This window comes from Aptenodytes patagonicus, chromosome 7, assembly GCF_965638725.1.
Source record: "Aptenodytes patagonicus chromosome 7, bAptPat1.pri.cur, whole genome shotgun sequence".
Classification (NCBI taxonomy): Eukaryota; Metazoa; Chordata; class Aves; order Sphenisciformes; family Spheniscidae; genus Aptenodytes; species Aptenodytes patagonicus.
Genome location: NC_134955.1, coordinates 40,317,595 through 40,337,621, shown reverse-complemented (window position 1 = coordinate 40,337,621; position 20,027 = coordinate 40,317,595). Strand labels below are relative to the sequence as shown.

Genomic DNA, 20,027 nt, shown 5'->3' with positions numbered 1-20,027 from the left:
GCAGCAGCAGCAGCATGTATTTAGATAGTGGTTTTCCTGTTTTGCAACCACGTGCAAACTTCTGTCATGGACTTTAGTATTATTGAACATACATAAAAATAATTTCTCTGTTTTTTTTTAATGTACTGGGGTGATGACCACCTACTCTACATGTGGTCATTTTCTGTGGCAGAATTATTCTTCTCTTGTATAAGTTTTATCTCTTCATATGTACAATACATAATCCTAACTCCGATTGGAATTGTAAATAATTTAAAAAATAGAGTAATTTTATATTGGCTATGTTTGCACAAAAAAAAAAAAAAAGGCATTGATTATTTGGTAATTTGGCTTTCTCTAAGTCAGCTATTTAAAAAATGAGATCAGTATTTTAAATACATATTTTGAAATTCATATGACAAAAAGTGTATATAGATGGCTGAGTTTTTGTTCACAGAAACGTGAAAAAAGGAGTGAATGCAACTGTTAAAAAACTGAAAATGATAAATAATCTGACAGTTTACTTTAGACACTAATGGAGCCTAAAAGCTTTTAGAATGACAGAAATTTCACCAACTTTAGTGATGCATAGGCTTATTTTTGTTATACAGGTTGGTCATATAGCTGGCAGTTTTCCTTTTGTGTGACTCTTGTAAATTGTTGTACTCTGTTATCTGAGTGAAAAGCTATTAGAGTTGTGTGAAGGAATACAACAACATCACTTCAGAAGACTAAAGCAGTTCCCAACTGTACATGTGTACAATTTCTCCACACTTTTTTTTAACTTTTTCTTTGTTGACGTAACTCTCAAAGAAAATGTGCTACTATTGTGATGCACTTTAAAGCTGTATCCTATTCTACGTGAAATGTGCTTTTGCATAATTGTATTTCTTCATGGAACAGTGATTTCCATTTACTGCATCCTGATTTATACATATTAAAATGTAGTGTGTTTGGTCCGTAGTATGACATAAAGTATATTTTTATTATATTGCACCTTCTAAAATAACACAGATTGTAGAATACCCTTTAGTTGCTTAGTGTCAAGTCTAATGAAATTCCTGTTTAGCATCGACTGTTTTCCTTTCAAATGTTTTGACAGTAGTCATCCCTGTTAAGTGCTTTCCGTAGTAGGCTCCAGTAGCTTGGACGTAACCTGATCTGTGTTTTGTTTCAGTGTATTGTCTGCTGACCTAGAGAACACTTGCATTAGCTGCATTGATCAATCCACATCACATCTCATCATTTAGGAGACAATTAATACTGCAGCGTAAAGACTCCCCAGAGCATTTTCTTAGAGCTGGATTGCTTTACACAGAAACCACAGGAGTTGTTTGCAAAAGGGGAGGAAGCCAAGCAGGAAGAAAAAGCATTAAGAAAGCTTTGTCTAGGAACGAAGTTTCATTTTCTGTGGTGACTTCCACTTATGTCATTTAAACTCCCTGTTTTGATGGAGTGTTTTGGGAAAAAAGAATTAGCTGTATTTTGAAGTTGATTTGTTGGAAAGACACTATAACAGGTCACATAAATGTTCTAAAAATCTTGCTCTTAACAAATATGCATTTGATTGTGATACTTGCATAACTTGCTGTTAAGTGTAATCATTTTATCGTTATATTTTATCTCAAGGATTATTAACCTGACAGCTTTTGAAATACTGATTGACATGTTTTAATCCTAATTGTAGTTATTTTTAAATAACATTTTAATAGAGAAAAAAATGTTTGTTTCTCATTCTGTCAGTTTTGCTGTAGAGCATCTTCCACAAAGTTGAATTTCCTTATTGCCTGATACTGTTTCTTAAGAAAAAACTCTTTGAAAGATTTTAAGTGTACATGCACACATTAAGTTAATGAGCAGGCAGGGCTCTTAGTGTGCTGTTTCATTTTAGGTAATGAAATATTTCATCTTTAGAGATCATCCACAGAAGCAGAGGAGAAGCATTTACTAATAAAAATTTTTTTTTTGGCAGATGACTAAGATTAGTGTACTGTTCTCTGTTCAAGACTATGTAGCAGCGTTGTAAGGAGCATATCTTAAGATGAGTTGGTAACAGTAGATATTACTAAAGACATAAAATCGATAGGAAGGGGATTTTAGGGAGGAGGTTACTTACCTCCCTGGTACATTTCTCTAACCTATGTATTGCCTGTGATTCTGTGCAGCCTGTACGATGATAATGAGGCCAACTAACATGTTGTGAACTTCAGAAATCGTTGCAAACTTCTTAGTATTTACCACATCATTACATTGTAATTTTCATTTATTTAGGTAGAGTGAATGAATTTTTCATCAGAAAAGATTCATATGTGATCATGTCAATAATATTTACTAGGAATACGTCAATGACAAAAAATATATTTATTTTTGTGGTAATACCATGGCTCAAATTTGTTATTTTGCTTCCCCTCCTGTAATCTTGAAGCAAAACATGCACTGGCATCGAATAGAGATGTGTATTTGGCATATCTTCGCATGGCAGTATTACTGTGTTTTCAGGAATACACTAATATCATGATAGCTCATGTTATCGTTTTCTTCTGTTAGTAGAACTGTTCTACTGGTATTTGAAGGTAAAAACATGGTGATGAAAAATAATTAATTTGAGTATCTTGGAAATGCACAGAATGTGTTTGTGGAAGTATGGACTGCATGAAATTTCAAAGGAATTTTACTTGGACATCTAGGTTGTCTTGTTTTGTTATTTCTGCAGAACAAAAGTAGAAACTACAATACTCCCTTTTAAGTTTCATTTTCCCAACTCCCGTTAGGTCCTGTTTTTCAAGTCAAAACTGATTTTGTGGAACCCATTTAAGTGGTTTGATACATGGAATACAGAATGTGCATTGTTTCAGTGCATTGTCATACTTGTATCCTTAGGATTGATACTGGTTTTTTATATTCTTTGTCTAGTGAGGATGTATCAAGCTGTAACCCAGTATCTAAAAAAAGCTTTTTTGCTATACAGTAAAGCCGTACAAAATCATCTAAAATCACCCTAGTCACAAAAAATAAATGAAATATTTTTCCACAATCCTGCATCCATCTTTGGCCATCCTGTAGATGTTTTAAATTAAGAAATCAAAGAAATAAGGACTGGTGTGTTTTTTGTAACACAAACAGCACAATTTCAGTTTGGAAAAGGGTTATGTGGCAATGTAGGCTTTGTCTAAGCCTTTCTAGAGAATTATAACTAAAGCTATGGTAGTTATTTAATGTTTGTTAGTAATCTGCATAGAATTGCAAATTCTATGAGGTAGTATACAAAAGACGAGACAAACATGGCACATCAGACTGTCTTTCTCCAGGCTACAGGGATAGGCAAGTCATTATAAAAGTCAATGAAATTAAAGGTGAGAGGAAGTAATGGTGATATAAGGGAGAGGGAGTGACAGCCAATACAAGTGCTTCAGACTGGAGAGGAGAATTAAGCAAAATGATACAGAGCAGAATAGAACGATTAGAACTGAAAACCAGGCAAAACTGAAATGACAAGAAACGGAGGATTATACTTCACTGCAGAGTTTGGGAATGAGGAATATGTTCAAGGACTGTTTTCCTTAAGCATCTGTCCTATCTTTTCAGATGAGTACGGTGGGAAAGTGTCCCCTCCTCTGCTTCATTGCGACCAAAGGCCTAGTATTCTTACACATAGAATAAATATGTATTTCACCTATCAGACCTATTTGACAAGTGTATAGTATTTTCTCATGACCTTAGAACATGGATGCTTAGAAGGTAGTCACGTGGGGTCTAGATATCCTGCATGAACGGTATTCAGCATAACTCTAAACAGAAGTTCTTGAAATGTGATTCATGGGGTATTGACTATTTATTTGGTACAAGCTTTCCTAATTTCCAACTGCTAAATCACATTGAAGACAGCTTAAACTCCGTGTATTCAGTAAATAATTGCAGTTACTGCAGGGATGTTGTAAGGTAGGAATGTTATAAAAGACAAAGTGGATACTCAAATACATGAGATCAGTTGGCCTTAAAAGGTCTTGCCATAACAACTTGCAGCTGTTTTAAGAAATGATATAATAACGTCTACACTGAATGAATGTATTTGCAGTTCAGGTGTTCATTACAAAAGCTTATTCCAAGTGCCTCTATAATACTGGCTATTATGTTCAACCTTGTGTTGCCTAAAAGTTGTACAATATTTCAGAATAATCTAGAACTAGGCCAAAATCATTTAAAAGACGTATTCTGCACGCACACACCGTATTTGCTAATATTTCCAACAAAACCTAATGGGTTTTGGGTTTGTTTTGTTTTTTTTTTTTTCCCCCCCTTCTAACTTACATTATCCAGATTGGCTGGGAAAGTTATGTATTTGTAGGATCTACACAAATAGTTGTTTAAAACATCTTCCGATCATCAGTATGTTATCTTTTGGAAATCTCTCCTTTCGTTTGTATGTTTATGGAGGTATTACCAGCTGGTTTTGCAAGGTTGCTTTTGATGCATCTATATGCCATAATTGAAGGAGTTTGTGGAATCTTGAAGGATCCACTTTATTCATATCAACTTTTGGTATTTGCAGGTACTACAGAGCGGGTGTGTCTGATCCAGGGAACAGTTGAAGCACTAAATGCAGTTCATGGCTTCATTGCAGAGAAGATTCGAGAAATGCCTCAAAATGTGGCCAAGACAGAGCCTGTCAGCATTCTACAGCCTCAGACCACTGTTAATCCAGACCGCATCAAACAAGTGAGTTTCTGGTTGGGAATAGAGAGTCACAGCAGCTCCTTAGAAGTCTTAAAACTTTAAGGCTGCAAGGGGTCAACATAACATGTTCTTTAAGAAAATGTTATTTTACCCTTTAGTAATTTGCTGGTCCTCTTTTTCCTTATACTTGTGTGTTCCATGTTTCTCAGCAGTTCTTTTAGACAGTGTTTTATAAGTTTCAGTGTCATACTCTAATGTGTTTCTTTCATAAACTTTCCCTTACTGTGTAAGGTGATAATACACTTCTAGGTTTTAGTTAAAGATCACTGAATTTTAATCTTAAATGATCAACCTCTTTGTAAATCTTTAGCATTACTGAAAATCACAGATTAACTGAATGTTTCGTACTTTCATGTATATAAAATAAAACCAAAAATGTTAATTGTTTTTTTTAGACCCTATATTAGATACTTTAAAATCTTACCTGTAAGAACTTGGAAATATAAAGATAATTTACTTGGGATGTTTTCTACAATTTCATTTTACGTTATTTTTGGCATCTTTTTGCCTGTTTTACTCTGACTTCTTTCAAAATCTATGGGCAATGCAAAATATATTTGCAAGGTATTATTGGTCTAGTATTCCTTAGTTCATTACATTTTCCAGAACAATTTTAATTTAAAAAAATTGCCCTGTAAGGAGAATGTGAAATGTGTGTCATACAGGATTTTAAATTATTTTCCATTGTATTGAATAAGAAAAAGATGAAGAAAGAAATGAGTGAACATTAGTAAAATCTTGTCTTGTCTCTCTATCCTATATAGGATAGATTTTAGTTTCTCACCTGTCCTATATGGGAAAAGATTGTTTCGTCCCTCTACGCTAGCAAGATTCAGTGTCCTATAAAGTAATTTGGTAACTGTATGCAATTACTTTACTTTGTATATAGTGACATACACAGAAAGCTTATATGAAGACGTGTTTGAACAAGATGAGTTTGGAACAATCAGACTGCTTTAGATAGATGAAACTGTGAATAAGCCATTGTTTATGATCTCTAATATTTACTACTATATTTTTTTTCTGTATATGCAATACTTTTACATAAAAAATACTCTAGATAATTTATAAGAAAATAATAAAAAGAAAAGCCCCAATGTTATAGGATTAGTTTCTCAACTATTAGACATGAAAATTATTATGCCTGAGATAGAGAGAAAAAGCTGAAGAGATCTGTATTTTGGATGGCTTTTATGCTCGTAAAATGTTAGATTTTATGCCAATACTTCTTAACCCAATGGGAAATGAGTGTTCTCTATTACAATGAAAAGTCTTTTTCCCCTTTGCAATGAAATGAAGCTCATTTTTAGGTAAGTCAGTAAGATCCTGAGAAACTAGATTACAGAGCTGTTTAGTGACATACCTAAATACTTCCTGTCTTGTATCTGAAGTTGATATAGCTTGTCCCCAATATTTCTCTGGAAAACTTACTTGTAAAGTTGGTGAGGGTTTTGTTTTTTTTTTTTTCAATTTGTTTTTGGTTTGTTTTTTTTTTAGTTTGGTTGGTTGGTCTGGGGTTTGTTGTTTTTTTTTAAACACAATTCCATGTTTGGAATGTGAAATTAAATTCTGGAGGGATAGATTAGTGAACAGAGCTGCTGCTAGTGAAGTTAAGACACAGACTAAATACAATGTATAACTTATAAGACTGTGATTTATTGACTGGCTCTGCATCTTAAAATTTAAATATATTACCTATATACATACAGGTGCATAATAATGTGAATGCAAATATTTGGAGATATGCATGCGCATATGTTGAGCAGTTTTAACCACAATGAATTGTTTAACTTTTCTTTTAATGAAGCAACATCTATTCATGATAAATTCATACACTATAAATATTGACTCAATAAATCTAAAATCCATTACTTTTACCAAGAAATGAAATTGTTAGCTTAGTTCTTAGATGGTTTGTAGAGAAGTAATCTATCCTCCAATGTCAGAATATCCTGTATCTTAATGAAAGATACAATATCTCTATTTAAGAAATTAAAAGGATAGTATTTTATAACAGGTAATCGTGATCTAGAACTTCAGTGTTGCTTTTTCTTTTATAGCAGACAGGTCACAATTTTATCAAAATGATCAGGATAATATATACTACAAGTCATTTTGAACTTGGCAAAAAATAAGCCTTTTGAATTACAAATTTTTCTTTTACACAAACTTTTACATGGTTCTTCCCGTCTTAGAGTATTACCCAAGAACTTTGGCACCCAAACTATTATGTTGCAGATTGAAGAAAGCAGACTTAGCATTTGAGATCGAGAGTTGATTTGAAATAATAAATTTTACTTTCATTAGGAACTTTGAAGATATTTCTGTTGGTTTTCTAGCTGTTTCTACCAAAAAGCAAAGGTGGTTTTCTCCCCATGAATGAAGATACCTGTAGTTGAAGCCTTGCAGTGCCACCCGTGTCTATATGAGCATGCAGCTCTCATTTTTCTATTGTCATTTCTTTGTCCTGGGCTGCTTTACCGACACTCCCCTCAGAGAAGCAAGCTAAGAAAGGAAATATCTTCTGGCTACAGTTTCAATGAAGAAAGTCAGTAGGTAGACCCTTTGCTGACTGCTTGAGTTTCAGCACTTTCTGTCTTTAGGAAAGGCATGGGTATACACGGAGGCTGAGTCTGGCCTGGCATTTCTCCTTACTAATGGAAGTCACTATCCAAACATTCTGGTCTCTCTAACTTCAGCTTTTTCAGCTTCAGAAGATTGCAAATAAGTCTATCTGGTTCCTTTTGAGCCTTCTCCACTGCATTTTTCCACATCTCCTAATCCTATGGACTTACCAGTAGATACCAGGTAGTTCTCTCCTCCAAGCAGGTCTGATAGATATTTAATTGACAAATGTTTGCATATTTTATCTCTACGTAACATAGGCAATCTCTTCATAGATGTCAGCCATCTGCTGTTTCTAGGTATCATTCCACAATAACCATCTGGTTCCTGTGCCCTTTTACTTCCTAGAAACTGCTATGAGCATCTAACCTCCCTTTTCTCTCTTTATTAGTTGAAGTGTCACACCAACTCTTTCAGACCATATTGTAACCCAGGGGAAGAGAATACAGTTTTCATAAAGTGATCAGGAGCCTGAGCTGTTTCGGCTTTGTAATTAGCATACAAAGCTTTAAATTTCACCTCTAAATTAATAGCAGCTCCTATGAACAATGGAAAAGCCTGCATAATATGGTCTTATCACATCACCTTCTTCAGAAACTGTTGCTGCTTCTTTGTATGCTAGTTGAATTTTCCTTCCAGCTTTCAGTTGTTTTACAGGTAGCAGGTGTTGTAGCAGCCTGTCCAGGAAGCACATGGAATCAGAGAAGGCCACTGCAGAACTGTGCATTATATAGAAGGAAAGATGTGTGATCTTGTAGCTAACTCTGCTTTAAGCAGGAGTTCGCACTGTTTGGCCTTCTGAGATCCCTTCCAACCTGAATGATTCTTTGATTCTATGAAATGCTTAGCTATCGAAGCATGGACAAAGGTTTTAGAATGTCTTCCTTGAAAATCTAGAGTAAAACTTTCACATATAGAACTTCCAATTAATGTTTTCATTGGAGCCAGTTTCATTTCAGCTTTTTCAGTACATAATTAACCTCTCATGAGTCTTTAACTTCTGTTCATTAATCATGGTCCCAGACATTGTATTCAAAATCTGCAAAACTGAATGTCTGAACACAGATTTTTAAATTCACATTCTTCTAGTGAAAATGACTACTTTTACTTCAGAAATGCTGATCAACAAAAAAAAAAAAGTGCATAATTTTTACTTAAAAAGTTTTACCTTGAAGTGCTTAAGAATACAGATCTGAAAATACTGGTTTAAATGGAGGATTTTTTTTTTTTTAAATACGGGATATGAGTTCTTCAGTCTATAAAGATTCAGTAGACTTCATAGAATCATAGAATGGTTTGGATTGGAAGGGACCTTTAAAGATCATCTAGTTCCAAACCCCCTGCCATGGACAGGGATACCTTCCACTAGATCAGGTTGCTCAAAGCCTCATCCAACCTGGCCTTGAACACTTCCAGAGAGGGGGCATCCACAATTTCTCTGGGCAACCTGTTCCAGTGTGTCACCACCCTCACAGTAAAAAAATTTCTCCCTAATATCTAATCTAAATCTACCCTCTTTCAGTTTAAAACTGTTACCCCTTATCCTATCACTACAGTCCCTGATAAAAAGTCCCTCCCCATCTTTCCTGTAGGCCCCCTTTAGGTACTGGAAGGCCACTATAAGGTCTCCCTGGAGCCTTCTCTTCTCTAGGCTAAACAACCCCAGCTCTCTCAGCCACTCCTCATAGGGGAGGTGTTCCAGCACCCTGATCATCTTCGTGGCCCTCCTCTGGACCCGCTTGAGCAGGTCCATGTCTTTCTTATGCTGGGGGCACCAGAGCTGGATGCAGTACTCCAGGTGGAGTCTCACAAGAGTGGAGTAGAGGGGCAGAATCACCTCTCAACCTCCTAGCCACACTTCTTCTGATGCAGCCCAGGATACGATTGGCTTTCTGGGCTACGAGCGCACATTGCTAGCTCATATTCAGTTTTTCATCCACCAATACCCCCAAGTCCTTCCTTCCTTAAGAAACCTTCATTGGTTTCTTAAAATGCCTTCATCCCTTCTGATGAGCCTTTCTTCTTTTTATCATCCATTTAAGGCAACGGTCTGTCACCTAGATGAACCTTACTGAACTCCAGAATATGAGAAAATAACTCTACATTTTTCATTTGAGGTAAATAATAATAAGTAGTTTTGTAAATCACTGTGTCTCTTCATCTAGTCAACAATTTCTCATAAACTTTTCTCACTTTTGAACATAGGTGAAGAATCGCACCGGTTACCATTCTACAATGAATAATAAGATATGCAGGTGTTTACAAGTTGTGAGGACAAAAAAAAAAAAGAACCATTATTTACTAGAGAGACAGTTCTATACATTAGATCCCATGGCAAAAGTTTAGCATTCCATAAAAATATGTATACTATATCCTGTCCCTCATGTGCCCTGGACTTAATTCTGGTGCCAGATCACTGTTTCAATTTTCTGTTTCATTTCACCAGTGTTGGATATAATCTCAATATATATGCAAAATTGTATTTTATGAACACAATTAACTCTGTAACTGATGATTAACTCTTCATTGTATGTGCTTCAAAAGTGGAATGCAAATAGAAGATTTTCTTGGGGGATGAACAGCAGCATTCGACACTGCAGAAATTTTAAGTAGTGTTCTGATTCTTAAGAAAATTCTGAAGTTACCTCACGCCTTCTGATGACTTTGTAGGTTTGGTGGTATTTTTCCAAATCCCAAAGTAGCCCAGAATCAAAAGGTGACACTTTCTTTCCTTCTAGGACTTGGGGTCTTTTGACACAAATCTTAGACCCATGTCTTCTTATGTGTTTTGATACCTGTGTCTGGTTACTTACTTGAGTTTTCTGGTATTTCTATATAACAGCACCAGATCTTGTAATAGTTCTGTGTTACTGTGACAAGTATTGAGGGAAGAGAAGGTCCTGATTCTTCTTTGTCCATTTTACTGTAATCTTCATCCTAAATCATTCCCTCCATCCAGAGTTGCTCTGATGATCCAAATGGCACCTGCTAGTTTGCTTTAATCTCCTTACCCCTTCTTGTCCCCAGACAGAACATGAGATAATCTTTCTTTTACATCATACTTACCACACTTTTTTCTTTTTCAAAGACAAGTCTCCAAGAGTTCATAAATGCAGATATATTACCTCTATAAGCACCTATAAGTAAGTGTTCCATCTATATATGCTAACTTTCATCGTCTTTTTGTCTTGCCCTATGCCCTGTGTATTCTTTTACACAAAAGCAATACCAAATGCAAAGAGGATGAAATATCATCAGAATGTATTTTATTTGTTCTTTACAGAAGTGAAAAGGTAGCAAGTAAAATTAGATCACTGAAGTCATCAAAGTAGCCTTTTTACAATCTGGATTGTAAATAAATTATTAATCCTCGATTATTTCTTCTTCTAAATTTTATTTTTGAAATGTGTTATGTATTTATACAGTCATTGCTGAGATGAGAATCATTTCCCAAAGTTACAGATTAAAGGAGTTCACAGCAGATGAAAAGAAGACTCAATATGTTTAGCAAAGCAAGTGGTCTGTTTAGAAAGGCTCATCTCTGATACTGTTGAAAGTCTAGTAAGTCAGTCTTTTATGTTGTTCAGCACAATGGGGCCTTGCAGTGCTCTGTGTTTCTCATTTTAGCTGCAGAAGGTATTCAACTATTTAATACAATTCAAAAAAGATATTACCTTTTCTTAAAGTGCATTAAAATATTGGCTTAAGTAAATTAGTTTTGTCATCACATTAATTTCAGTGATTTAAAAGCACCAATATTAATATATGCAAGACTGAAACTCAGTATTAGCTTAGTATGAATAGTAATTTAATGTGGATAATATTATTACCAAGATTTCCTTTGTTTGGCAAGCCCTGTAGTGAGAAACTAGAAATTGGTAAGCTGTAAATGCAGTTTCATCTTCACATTTAAATGATGTTCTTTATATGCTTTCATGTCTCTAACCCTGTTTTCAAGTGGTATTTCATTTTCTGCCTTTTCTTTCTACTCTTCTATATATAAATATATTAATAGGTGCTGAGAATTAACTGTCTCAGTACAATATTTATTATCTAGGGTGTAAGTATTGAAATTTTTTTAGTGCATATATAAGGGTGTGACTTTTGTCATTTATACATATCTGCATCAGGCAATTCATGAAGTCATTGAAAGAGGGCTCACAGACCTTTTACAACACTGTGCAGATGGAGTATATGTATTCTATACTGCTGTGATACAGCTAAATCTTCACTCTGTTACTCAAAAATATGAAGCATGGAAGTGTGATGCTTTGACCATCTTTCTGCACCCTTTAGTATGTTGTGCAGCCTGAGAGCACTTCTCACAGTATAATCAATTCTTGTGAGCAACACAAGGAAGAAGTATTTTCTTGGACTTTCAGAAAAAACTACAACTCAAGTATGGCTCAAACAGAATTTTATTTCTAAAATTAAGCTCCTTTCTTATTACTTAAAATCTGTTTTCTCAAATATCTGTTCCAGAAACTTAAAGTAAAAACAAACAACCCTCTCTTTCCTGTAAATATAGTCTTCCATTCATTGTCTCCTAAGTAATAGGAAAGGAAATAATATTTGAGGAAACAGAGAAGACCAATTTCACCATAGCTTGGACTATACTATTCAAGATATAGCTTAAAAAAAACCCTCACAAGTCTTAGAAGTGGTGTGTGGTAGAATTTCTGACTGGCTTTTTTCTATAACCTTGCCAGCAGTCAACCTGCAATTTCAGGAAAGCTTCAATTATAGTATGCATGTTTCATTGAAACTGTAATGTAAATTCATCTTATGATTTCTAATCACTTTATACATCTCGTTCCCAGAAGCCTAATAACTACTAAATTCGAGTGCTTGCCTAATGCAAAACACTTGCCAAATTTAAAAAAAATAATTCTATGCTACGTAATGAATCAGAATTATTGAGCTCTGTCCAACTTTCTTTAAGAAGTAATTTTGCCTAAAAGTTCTTGCAAAGCAATTGAGAGTGTATCAATAAATTACTTATCAGCCAGTGGAAATTCAATACAAAATCCAAATGCCTGTGTTTCTTTTTTATTTTTGAGAAATTACTTTGTGTTACTTTAATATTGAAGAAATAAATAGGTGTGTCTCCATAAATTAATGTGTCTCCAGAATTATACAGAAGCATGAAAAGGGATGAATTTTTACATAATGCTGTCAGTTCTTTTATATATATATATATATACACTTTTTAATATATATATGTATAGATATATAAAAAAATAAAAGCAGTTATGTCAGTAAACAAAGTAAGAGAAATTAAGCCTCAAACACAAACAACCTGATATGCAAAACCACAAAAAAACACAAAACAAAAAACCTTGTTGCTATTTTCAGTATTTTGTCATTGGTATGTATATTGGGGAAAAAATGTGTATGCCCGTACTTGATTCTTGTTCATTAATACATTTGTTTTGCTTTTAAATGTTTTTACCTTTTTTCCATTGTATTTTAAAAAAGCTTTTGCTGAAATGGAATAGTGAAATGCTTCTACTTAATACATGTTATAGTTCCACAGTCACCTGAAATTAGTATCGTCACTCCTTTTTCATCGCAGCCATACATTTCTGTGCTTTAGGAAGATTGATATTAATTGAAAACTGAGATGCTTCCAGTTTCTTAAATTACTTGTGGTATCAGTGATTAGATCCTTATTCAGTGTTGAAATGTTCTACATATTTTCTTATAAATCCACCAGATAGATTTAGTAACACCTGTGAAGAATAAACTATTTTCCTTTTATTAATTAGCGTAGCATACCAAAACAATATACAAAACAGTATGCCCTAGTCAGCAGTGGTGTTGATCACACAAACTATCAGATGTCTGAAATATTTTAGTCAAAATATATTTTCAGAGTTTTGCTGGAGAATAGTAACTTTGTTTTTTATTTTTTTTAGTTCAGGATGAGAGTTTAATATATAGCTATAATAAAGAAGACCTATCAGGATAAGTTACAGTCCTCCATTCTGTTTGGATGGGGCTTTTTTGGGTTTTTTTCTCCGTTAGTTTAAGCTTAAATGATGAAAATCAGTTCATTGAATTTCAGACTTTGGTAAGAGAGGTACTGCGTCATCCCACTAAAATCAGAAGTATAATTCTATAATTGAATAGGGTTGGCCCTGTACTATTGTGGAATCTGACGTTTCTTTTTCTAAATAATTCTAGCCCCTCGTGAATGAACCCATGTTCTGTACAGAAAGACATGGGAGAATCCTTTATAATTGTCTTGATTTTCACAATGTATAGTGTCTGCTGACCAATAACATTTTGCCAAGCTATATATTTTTTATGATACCCTATCCACGGTAGTATTTTTTACGTAAGCCTCTTGAAAGAGTCCCAGTTGGTGCTTAAGCTGTATATGTTTTATTTTTGTTTTAATTGTTTTATAACATGAGTTAAAGTTGGAAACACAAAATAAGGATCTGTTTCTTAAGATTTTTTTTTTTCCTGTTTTGGCTGCTTGTTTATGTACAAACTATGAAAAAATGGATCTTCATATTGCTTAACATACAGCTAAGATATTTGTGTGTGCATATGTACAAGCCCATATTTTGCTAATACACAACTTTATGCATTCACAGTGTCCCAGCTTTCTCATATGCATTAAGAGTTTTAGTGCAAAAGTATGTATACCTATTTTATGAGGGACTGTCAATGATTGTAAGTAACAGAACTGCTGAAAGTGTGAAATTTTGCTTCATTTATTTCTAAATAGTTTTGGTTAGTAATTATATGACCATATGATAAATCACATTGTATAGCATTTTAACATCTTATTTCTTAAAGTAAAAGTAGTGTAATTTTGGATATTTTATAATATTTATATATTACAAAGATGTCAAAAAACATGCTTTGAATAAGTATTGTATGTTATGTTTTGAAAATTGGAATTTTACATTTTCACTACGTTTATAAAAAGAAGAGTTATTCTGTCAGGATCTAATACTTTAAAAAGAGAAATGTGTATATAAAAATTTTAAACAGAGCAGTGCTTTTTTGATATGTTCAAGAATTAATGTTAAGCGTATGTATATTATTTAGAAAATATGATCAATAAATATGACTCTTAATTCTTTTTTGTGTTTATTTTGAACACAGGCCTGATGATAAGTTATTAACCTTTGCTCAACTAAATGAACATTTTTAACGCTAATCATAAATATATTGTAGTAATTTGTTGTGAAGGTACTAGTTGCATGTTCATCCATCATGAATGATTGATGTTTACATTTTTTCCACCTGCCTCTTGATTAAAAAAGATCAATAAATATTTTAGCAGTTAGTATATTGCTAAAAACTCAGTAGCTTCAGTGTAATTGTTGTAAGATATGTAACACCGTTTGCTGGCTATAGTCCGTGCTACAGAATGGTGCATTATAAGGTGCCAAAGTAAATGTCTCTAACTTCTTTCAGACGTTGGCCCTGTTTGTTTGTAGAGTGAGAACTGTTTCTAGTGTGCTCATTGAACTTGCTGGAATTTGTGTTTGCTATAGTCTTCATTTTCCCCAAGAGGAGGAGAGAGGAAAGAATATATTCCTCATGTGGTCAGCATATTTTTGAGTATTTATGTGAGTTCACCATCTTGATTTCAAGTCATGAATTTGTTTTTTACATGCATAAGCATGCATATTTACATGCATTATTTATCCAATTGACTTTAAATTCCATTAAGTTCCAATGAGTAGGAGAAAGATTTTGTCGTAGGCATTTTTTATTTATTTTAATTTTCTAGTTATGTTACTTTTGTTGGTTTATTTATTTTTTTAACTGTTCAGTCTAAGGCTTGTAAAGGTTGATTTGCTCCTGAACTGCTTTGTTCCCAGACATTGCCATCTTCCCCAACTACCACCAAGTCCTCTCCATCTGATCCCATGACCACCTCCAGAGCCAATCAGGTACAGTATCATCCTACCATCTACACCATACTTTTCACGGGTGACAGCTTGCAAACTGGAGAAAAAGATATGGTGGGTTAAGGATTTATTCGTTCATTCACATATATACACCCATAACCATAGATATCTAACTTGTTAGAAATTGGTAAATTGAATGGAAAACATTTTTCTTCTTTTAATTTGTTTTGTTGTCTTTTTAAAATCTCTGATGAAAGCAAAATATCTTGTAAAATAGTCTTTTTAAATTTGATTTGATTAATAAATAGCAAGGATACATGCTGGTGTGTTTGTAGACAGAGTAACTCTTGGTATATGTATGTTTATGTATATATGCACACACGTATTTACTTCCTGGATCATTTATAAATTATAATAGAATTACCCCTAAAACCACGCTTAATTAGCTGGATATCAACCTAGGAATGGCAAACAGACTTCTTTATTTATTTGTTTATTTACTTTAAGAATTTTGAAATGTGTTTGTGGACAGTAATATGGGGCATTATTTAAATAGTGTATGTAATAAAAAAATATATTTGAAATGAAACTTGATTGATTAAGAATGAAGTAAAATTAAGTCTCTCTAAAAACATACTAAACACATCTAAGTAAGTTTAATTCATGTTGTATTTTTAAATGCATAAACAGTGCTTTTAGCAGTGTTTTAATTACACTCATTTATTTCTTTTAACTGGAAAAAAACATGTCCAGTTCATTATGTCCACAAATCATCATACTGTGTTTCTTTTTGCCTTCCTTATGAAAATTGTTAAAGTTACTTCATACCATGCTTTTTAGAACTGATTCATGCTTAAGAAATACCTTATTCATTTTTTAATGTACTGTTAAACTTAATGTACTTTGTGTTCAAATAATGTAAGTATTCAGTATGTGCTGACAGTTTTTAACACACAGTCTGTTTATTTAAGTTAGCTGAATGCTTCTATCAGATCTTGCACGAATTAGATCAAATACCAAAAAAGTTTTCTTCACAACAACCTGATTTCCCCTGGGAGTTAACATTGTTATTAAGTACTGATCCACTGATATTTTGTGAACTGCTTAGAACTTGCTGGCTCTATGAACAAACAATTTAACATACAACAGGACGCAGGCATATTAAAGCAATATATCACATTTTTGATCAACACATGACTATCTGTTGAAAGGGACATCTGATACAGAAAGTAATGAAATTTAGAGAGAAATTGTACAGATAGAAGAACTACTAAGAAAAATATAAATTGCGATATCCCTCACTTAAATTTGAAAGCCTTCTTCATCAGCCTGCTTCCATTCCAGCAACAGCTATTTGGCTTCATCATCATTAAATGACAAAGATAAAATCTTTGCCAGCAGCTAGGGGTATTTTATGAACATTCTGTTCAGCCTTTATTCTCTCCCTTAATTTTAGTATTTTGTGTATTTCAATTAGAAAGTCTTGAAAATGTTGAGCGCACATATCTTTTTAAAAGTGTTCTTACTATTTTTCTTTTCTGTGTCTTCTTTCCCACTTTTTTTTTTTAAATTATGAGTATACCCTGATGATCATTATTTGGAGAAAAAGGAAGAGATGCTTTTATTTACAGGAAATACTATTTGAGCATGCTATTTAATTAGCATCAGAGAAGTACCTACTTTGCATCTGTTCTATGAATTTTTAATTATCAAAATTGTAGTGTAGCGTATAAACTTTAAATGACTTTTTAATAGCTAAAAGTACTTATTTTTATGTGAAGTTGTTCTATCAGAATATTGTCAAGTGATATAGCTGAATATCCAAACTAAGGGAAATGTATGTTTTGTGTCCTGCCTATATCCCACGTTACATCTTTTAATGCATTTTTTTCATGACCTGTGTTCAATTCAGTTTTCATACAAACAATTAAGATCTCTTTTGAATAGCATTAAAATTGTATAGATGAAGAAGAGTAATGAGTTCCTTAAATGACTTTTGGAACTGCATTTATCATTAACCCTTGAAATTCCTACTGGTTTATAATTATTTTACTCCTCCTAGTACTTCCTAGTGGTTTCTAGCCATTCCAGCAGGAAGCACAAAGCACATGATAAGGCAATTAAGTCCTTTCTGTTCATTCTAGTGATAAGTGACGTAGCTGGCAATTGTTCCCAGACTGTAGTAGTGATTAGCATTCAACACCAGTATATCGACAAGTATCTGCACTGCGGCTGTCACACGAAAATAGGTTCCAACACAGTAATCTCAAACCTGTCAGTAGTCATGTAAGTACCCAATAGGAGAGTATTAGTGAACAACAACAAATGCTTGTTTTGATATATGGCTGTGTAAGATGATTCTCAATAGAAAATAACCATTCAGGTATGGGTTTTCTCACAAGATGTTATATTAGAATAATAGGAAGGAGCTTATTTAACTGGATGGGATTCAGGAAATTTAGTGTTAAGGTGGAAGATAGATCCACAGCACACCCTGTTGTGTGGATATAGTAGCATATCAGGCTTAAGATCATTCAATTTTCTATAATATTTTAATCATGACAAGGCGATATTTTATGTTAAAGTTTAGTAAAGTGATTAAGCAACGTTTAAGCAATGCTTAATGCTGGGTTGCTGTTGGAGTGAGATTTTTAAACTGGGTTGGAGGACTCCCCATAAGTCATTGCATTTAGAGAACTGTCGAAGATGTGTGTTGATGAGCATACCTGATGATGTGATCCTTCCCGCTGCACGAGCATGTCAGTTATATGCTCCTGACAGAGTTTGCATAGTGGGAAGAACAATTTCTAGGCACGCTTCTTACCGCAAGAGGAAAATAGTGCTGCCAACAGAGGTCAGAGGAAGCTGGGCAGGAAGTCTGGCTTGTATTATGTCTTCCTTTTAATGACTCACTTTACCTGCATTCAGATGAGATCATAACTCCTTTGTATGGCAATTTTGGCTTTTGTTGAATTGTTGTTTTTTTGAAAAATCCAATGTTCATGAAACTACTTGTTTTATGATTCTCAAGAAGAGGATAGTCTCTAAAATGTCTTATATAGTGGAAGAAAACAGTTCCTTCAGAACTGTCATGTGTTGTGTTGTACTGAATTGCCATGGACGCAACAGAAACCTCTGTGTTGGAAGTGTTTTTTTCTTTAGTTCTTTGTTCCAAGAAGATAGATCTGTCAATACTATTGTTGTAAATGTCTTGTTTATTTTTTCAGTAGAACTTCCTTGGGCCTTCATTCAAATTAAAAATTCATACACTGCAAACTTCCCAAGGAAGAAAGAACCAAAGAGGCAATAGAATTAGGGACATTTCAAATAACTTTTTTTTTTTTCCCCTCCTGTCTGTCTATCACTGAAAAGAACTCAATCTTTCTGTACTTTTAGACTGAGAGCTTCTGTGTTACCCCCTCATGAACTTTGTCAGCTTTGTTTATAACAGAACACTGAGAGACATACAGCTACAGTGGTAAAACTGTTCTGCTAACGCCCCTGGAGCTGGCAGAATATAGCTTTACTTTTATTTACCAGAAGGAGGAAATCAATTTTACTTTTCCACAGTACACTTAAAGTGGGAGTTTCATCTCAAAAGTGATGAATAACACCATATAAACATCATATAAAACATGCTTGCTTTTCCTCGTAAAGGTACAAGTTTTAATACTTATTTTAACAGTTAATACTTAATTTAACAGTGACATTAGATAGACAAGTATTTCTATAATTAAACGATTTACATATTTTCTTTTGTTTACAAGATTTTTTTTTCTTCTTATCTGCCTGCTTTACTGATGTTACTATTATTTTAGAGGGAGAAACACGAGTGATAGAAACCTAAAGTTTGTATTTCTCCTTTGTCTATTCAATGTACACCTAAAAATGCAGTTGCAAACCCCTGCACGTTTCCTTCTCCAATCCTCCCTTTTTCCATGAGATTGATATTGCTGCTGACCTTTACTAATGGCTGTAAGAGAATAAAAGGCCAAAACACACATTCCCACTTACAAGTGAGTCAGAAGAATGATGGGTAGGAGTCCTTTCCCCTTCCCTTATAATTTAGATAGGCTTAAGCTCAGGAATGTAATAGGATTTATCATCACAAACTTTGTGTCATTAACTATATAATCCTTCTTTTATTTTTACTTTTTTAAATGTACTATTTTTTCCCATGGCATTTGCATTTTTTACTATTATGCCTTCTATTTGGCTGCTTTGTTGTTGAACACAAAACTCTTGTTTTATCATTTAATATAGTGTAACATAAATTTTGTGGAGTGCAGATAGGTGTAGGATTTGTCCATTCAGTCCTCAAGGTTTACAGGTTTTTTTGGAGCATATCTACGTCCTCCAGTTACTGCAATATCTGTAATAATACTTTTCAACCTTTTTACATGATGGGACTGAGCCAGTTTTCTTGGTACTGCCTGTACCCAGTAGGTACAGCACAAGTGTGTGGCTGTTGCAGTCTTGGTATTAGGAATTTGTACTTCTCGCTCATATTATCTCTTTATTTTATGCAAAATCTATAGCTTGCAGTGGGATATAATAGCACACATAACTAGAAATTGGGAGATTAATTTATATCTCTAAATTGTAATGATTGATGTAGATGGTCTCCTTCTTTCTGACTTTAAAGAACAGTCCTATCCCTGTCTGTAAAATGACTTGCAGAAGTATAATCTTTTCATTCTTGATGGAGAGGTAGAATTTGAAAATAGAGGCTGTCTGTAAAGCACACTGACAGCTTTTAAAGGGTTGATGAACTCATATCATTTATATTTACTATATAATTTCTATGGGAGG

The 20,027-nt window shown here is 33.8% G+C and overlaps 1 protein-coding gene across 1 annotated transcript in view; it reads left to right on the top strand.

Moving 5' to 3' along the window:
- Positions 1-20,027, top strand: part of NOVA1 (NOVA alternative splicing regulator 1) — a 155,982-nt gene that overhangs the window by 112,566 nt on the left and 23,389 nt on the right. Inside the window, exons 3-4 of the mRNA XM_076344942.1 lie at positions 4,529-4,695; positions 15,186-15,257. Coding sequence (XP_076201057.1) covers positions 4,529-4,695; positions 15,186-15,257 — 239 coding nt within the window. The remainder of the gene's footprint in view (positions 1-4,528; positions 4,696-15,185; positions 15,258-20,027) is intronic.